The sequence below is a fragment of the Papaver somniferum genome, chromosome 2 (genome assembly GCF_003573695.1).
Source record: "Papaver somniferum cultivar HN1 chromosome 2, ASM357369v1, whole genome shotgun sequence".
Classification (NCBI taxonomy): domain Eukaryota; kingdom Viridiplantae; phylum Streptophyta; class Magnoliopsida; order Ranunculales; family Papaveraceae; genus Papaver; species Papaver somniferum.
The window spans coordinates 185,831,168-185,836,818 of NC_039359.1; the positions used below are offsets into that span (position 1 = coordinate 185,831,168).

The window sequence follows — 5,651 nt, forward strand, 5'->3', positions numbered from 1 at the left end:
CCAAAATCTTTCAAAGCCTCGAATAGATCATCAAACCCAAACACATCTTTATCCAAAACCAAAATCCAAACAAAACCCACGTCGTATGTTTCACTGATTTACTCAAGCCAACCTTAAAATCACTTCTTGATAACTCCAAACTCCATTTTGTTCTCTTAAATTTCTTAATAGATCGAGAGAAGATCGTAATTTTCATCTCACCAATAGTAGAGGAGAAAAAAGATTGTTTCTTTTGTTGTCTAATCATCTTTGTTTTCATACTGATTCTCTCATGCTGAATGTAGTAATAGAGTGAGAACGGGAATCTTATTATTATTGTTATTATTACTACGGTGATAATGCGATTTTTTTGCGTATAGTTAACAATTACATGCACGAAATGTTGTTGTGTTTATAAAGCTGATAAAGCTGAGAGATTTTTAAATTTTGAAAGGTTTGAATTGAAAGATGTCGAGTTATCAATTGACGAAAGTTCGCAAGGATACCCTTAAAGCTTGCATGACATGCCCTCTCTGTAATAAATTGTTCAAGGAAGCTACAACTATCTCTGAATGTCTTCATACATGTAAGTCTTTATTCGTTGGTTTATTTTTACGTTATAAATTTTGTTACTTTGTGATTATTTTTGATGTTGGATCTTCAAAGTTTGCATTTTCATGACATGGGAATTACGTAGTATGTGATTTTTTGGAACTTAGATTTTCTATTTGTATCCTTGTGTTTTCTGGGTTCGTTTAGTTTTCGAATTGAGTTGTAGAGACTGAGATCAGTTGAGTTTTATCATGATAATCGGTTCATTCTTTCATTAATACTGGGCGTTGGATGTGTTACTCAATTTATCTAATCTAATTTGGCCAACCAGATACATTCCCACCATCTGAATATATCTACTTAATTGGCGTTAAACGTATTAAATACAACTTCTTTATTCGATATGGATTTGTAAGGGAATGTAGATTATACTTTTTTATAAATGTGACAGTAATGTAAAACTAACAGAATTCTCCCATATTTATTGTCCTTTGGATGGTCTGGACTTGACTATTCCTTTAGGGATTTCGTTCGAAGATTAGACTGATTTCCTTGATGTGGTTAGCACCTTGGTGAATGCTTCTGGCTTATCTTTGAAGCTTTTTGAACAACTTCCTTTTATAGAAAGAAAATGTGTGTATTTCAGGATTATTCTTTGAGCAAGTCTTATGGGCTTTTCACTCTGCCTCTATTTTTTTTTTTTTGAGCCCCAAGCAGTACTGCTGCAGTCATTATGTGTATTCCTCTGCTTAGATTGAGTGAAGAAGCTCCGGTAGCTTACTGATTTTCTTTTTACACCGTGAACCAACATCTTTCAGTCAAATATAATACATAATCAACTTGAGTTCACTCTGTCGACATGTTGCATTGGGCATGTATGGCCAGTGTATCAAACACATCTATGTTGTTTTTGGCTGCATTTAGGGATTTATGTATTCTTACTATTATTTTCTTTTTGAACTTTTAACCAGTTTGCAGGAAATGCATATATGACAAGTTTACAGATGAAGAAGGAGGAGATTGCTGTCCAGTATGCAATATTGATCTAGGTTGTGCTCCAGAGGAGAAGCTGAGGTAAATCCTTCTTCCTGATTCAGTGTTCTGCCACATGATGGGGTTTGAGATATTTATCATGGTAAATAATTTCACATTGGTCAGTGTGGCGTGTGTGGGTTTATCCAAAGCGAAGGTGTGTAATGAAAATTTCTCATTCCAGTTGCATGTAACCCATTGTTCTATTAGGCTTAGTTAGTTCATCCTTTAGCTTTTTGCTTTCTGCCTACAACTACTTAATTACTTAGTGCTAACTAAAGATTGATATTAACTAGCAAGAAACAATTTGAATCCATATATGGCGTTAAGTTGCGTTTATTTATTTACTGCCATAATTATTCGATGTCATCCATGCACTACTTCATTTCAAACGTTGATTTCTGGTGTTTACCTGGACAATGTACTCGTTTTTTTTAAAGCAGCTGTTCTGATATCTGTATTTTCTGCAGGCCTGACCACAATCTACAAGATTTACGGGCAAAAATCTTTCCTCTCAAAAAAGGAGAGGTCAAGGCACCTGAAGTCACATGTGATGTCACACCCGACGTGAAACCTGACGTGACTCGTGAAGTCACACCACCAGCTTCAGTGCCAGTAAGAAGAAAGGAGAGATCACTCTCTTCACTGGTGGTTAGCACACCCAGGGTTTCCGCGCAAACAAACTTGACTGGGAGAAGAACAAAAGCCGTAGCAAGAAGGGCAGCTGCTTTACGAGGATCTAGTTTTACAATTGATGAACCTGGTAAAAAGAATGAAGGTTCTCATGAAGATCACTCTGAAAGCTCCAGCTCACCTGAAACTCTGAGCAAGATTGCTCGAAGAAGACAGGTAAGAAATGGCATCATAAATCTTATTTCCAAACTATCTTTTCGTGAGTGTGTATCCCATTCAGAAGTAGAGATTCTAGTTTAGAAGAGTTTGTGACTCTTAAAGTCGTCTAAGAATGGTTTTTCTTTTCTAAAAAGTAGAAGGTTAGTCTGTATAAGGGGGTTTATGCAGTAGTAGAAAGGAGAATAGAAAATGGAAGAAGTATTCTTGTCATTCGATTCTAAAGTTAATAACTAGATGATTTACCTACAATTATGCTTGTTATTTATTTTTATCTTACTTGTTAGTAGTTAACTCTTTTCTAGGATGCTAAAAGTATATTAACTCAATGTTTGTTGTATCTTTCTCTCAATGGACTAACTAGTTTTTCCGCATTCTTGTCTATGATAATACTACAGAATTATTCCAACGCTGAACCTTCTAATCGCCAGCTTACCTATAAAGATAAAGAAAATATTGCAGAAGCATGGGCTAAGAAAATAGACCAGTGGAGACCGTTAGACTGCCTTGTTGAAGCTGCAAATAGGACAAAAGCTCATAAATCCAGTTCACAAGGGTCGAATGTGAAACAAGAACAAGCCAATGAGCCAGATGACGATGTTCATGTGCCTAAGCGTAAAGTTAGGGAGCATAAGAAATCGAAAGTCCTAGACGGCAAGGATTGTGCTAACCCATCTCCTTTAGATCTAGAGAAACCCAATAAGTTGCACAAGATAGGAAAGAAAAGGACTGCGCCTCTGCAAATTACTCCTCAAATGGTTCTTGACGCTATGGCTGTAAAACCTGAGAGAAGAACTACCCCAATTTGGTTTCAGCTAGTAGCTTCCGAAGACCAGTAAGAAAATATTCTCACTGTAGATAAAATAAATTTGCCTTCTCATTTTGGAGGAATTTAAGCTTAATCTAACTATATCTCGTTCCTCTGTATTTCAGGAAAGGAGAACAGTTGACCCAGATATCTAAGTCGTTTTTGAGTGTACAGTGAGTTTCTTTCCATCTACTATTTTCTTTGTAGTCACATTCCTATAGTTGTTTGACTTTGTGATTAACATGATTTTGAATCTTCGGTTAAGATGACAGTCCACCAGTAATGCTATATTTTAGTATAGAGTTTTACATTTATCTACGCTTGTATGCTACTGTTGTTTACTTGTGTTAAATATCACACTAACTGTATAAGTTCTTGCAATGTTTATTTTTTGTCCATATGCATCTCATTTCATAATGTCCTGCTCTTTATTTTAGGGACGGTAATATGCCCGTTTCCGCAATCCAAAAATATCTCGCAAACAAACTTCATCTTACAAGTGAAGCTGAGGTACACCCCTCTCTCTCTCCCCCCAAGAAGAACTAATCAAATTGAGATTTTGTGACCTCAATCACTATCAACTGTTTATGTACCATTATATAACTGCCAATTTACTATTTGATTATAACTCAAGTGAATATTGACTACTCAAAACAGGTCAGTTGTTCCGTTTAGTGAATCCATTCACAGGTCTTGCATACCAAAAGAAGTCTCTTACAATAATTGAAAATCAACATGCCATGTCTAAAGTTTTCATTAATGACGAGATCTTCTTCGTTATAACTTGATGTTTTATTTGCTCATCAATTTTATTTTTCGATAGGTTGAGATCCAATGTTGCGGGCAGCCAATTGTCCCAACTTTACAACTGCATAACTTGGTGGACTTGTGGTTACAAACGGCAACAACATCAGAGAGAGTTTCTGCATTAGTGGGCGCCTCAGCTAATGAATTTGTAATGATTTTAGTTTATTCGCGGAAAGTTCATACATCTTAAAATGGATGATCTTTATTCTTTTTATTCGTTTGGATCTTGTCCAATAATTCTCAGTATGTTACTTGATATCCTACTGTAACTTTTAAAATTCAAGTATATATGCTTGCATGGGCAATTTTCTTTTTGAATTTTTGTTGTCCTATTTATGGCCCTTTTCTTCCTTTCTTAAAGTGGTCTTATTTGTAATAAAACCTGAGGTTTAGTAGTAACTCTGTTACACAAACAGATGGAGTTAGTGACTGGGGAATTTCACACGTCCGAGGTGGAAATAATCTTACAGTCATTGGTCAGGAGGATATCCCCGAAGGGTGAGATCTCAACATGTCCAAGGTGGATAGGATTCTTCTTTAGACTCATTAGGCGAGGATATCGCACGCAGCTTTTTAATTTGGATCTCAGCCATGACGGGGTTATTTAGTTTTCCACTAGTGTAGCCCTGGGCGGTAAGGTTTGAATTTGATGGCCATAAACCACTTCTCTCAGAAGTGTCTAAATGTGCCCTGCACCTGCTATGCTGGACTTTAGAAAACTATTGGAAACGCATTCATAAATAAGCCACCTCAATACATAGGCCAGAATAGTGCTATGTCTGAACCTGAACATTGACTATAGAGATTATACTGGCAGAGACGGGTATATTTTGTCTTCTGGATTTGTAAGTTTTACAAACGTATTCAAAGGAAATACACTTGTTTCTCTCGGTACCTGTAACAGCTGTCTACATAAAATGCCAAACCATTGCTCCAGATGAAGATTTCTAGCATTTGAGCACTGAAGAACCACTGATTCGGCGGCCTCATCTCCAGAAATGTAGTGTTCGTTGCAGCCATATCTTTTTATATTTAGGAACATGCAAGTAGTTTTTTTTTTTTTTAATGGGTTAGTACAGGGGTTAGGTAGTGGTCCCCAAATACTACTAGCAATTGCAAGGTTCAGGAATCGAACTCCTGACTCCTCCGAGGGAGCGTGAGACTTTTATGTTGGTTTTGAAATGGGTTTCATTAAAGACTTTGATGTTTTGAATAGAAATATTAATAGTTGGGACAATTTCTATGGTATTTGGCAAAAGAATAAAAAAAATTTGTCAAGCTACCTGGATTGACAATCAGTTACCCCTCAATGAATTGAAGCCCGTCTTACTAAGCTTGGAGATTAAGGAAGAAGATGTAATGTGGGTTGAAGTTTTAAAGGCAAATGTACTTTGAAAATTCAGATCCTCTTAAAGCTGTAATGAAAACTAAAAATACTTGGATTTGGAAAGTATCTGTACATGCCTTGAATGGGTAAAAAAAGTTCTGGATTTGGCAAGTTGGTGACGAAAATCAGATAAAAGTTTTTAAAGATTGAGGGATTCTAGAAAATCAAAATCAAATTCTTACTTCTCAAATGAAAACTTGTAATATTAATGATAAACTGAAGGTTGTTGAGCTGATA

General features: G+C 36.1%; 1 protein-coding gene across 1 annotated transcript; it reads left to right on the forward strand.

Moving 5' to 3' along the window:
• Positions 1 to 447: 447 nt before the first annotated feature.
• Positions 448 to 4,345, forward strand: LOC113349997 (E3 ubiquitin protein ligase DRIP2-like). Its single transcript, XM_026594047.1, has 7 exons — positions 448 to 565; positions 1,503 to 1,605; positions 2,034 to 2,412; positions 2,811 to 3,247; positions 3,346 to 3,393; positions 3,658 to 3,730; positions 4,044 to 4,345. The coding sequence occupies exons 1-7, from the start codon at positions 448 to 450 to the stop codon at positions 4,215 to 4,217; spliced, it is 1,332 nt and encodes a 443-aa protein (XP_026449832.1). The 3' UTR covers positions 4,218 to 4,345.
• Positions 4,346 to 5,651: the final 1,306 nt, after the last annotated feature.

Excerpts from the sequence above, each read along its gene's own strand:
- LOC113349997 (XM_026594047.1), top strand. The coding sequence starts at position 448 with ATGTCGAGTTATCAATTGACGAAAGTTCGCAAGGATACCCTTAAAGCT. Across the intron at positions 566-1,502 it reads CTCTGAATGTCTTCATACAT|TTTGCAGGAAATGCATATAT; the intron begins GTAAGTCTTTAT and ends ACTTTTAACCAG. Across the intron at positions 1,606-2,033 it reads GCTCCAGAGGAGAAGCTGAG|GCCTGACCACAATCTACAAG; the intron begins GTAAATCCTTCT and ends TATTTTCTGCAG.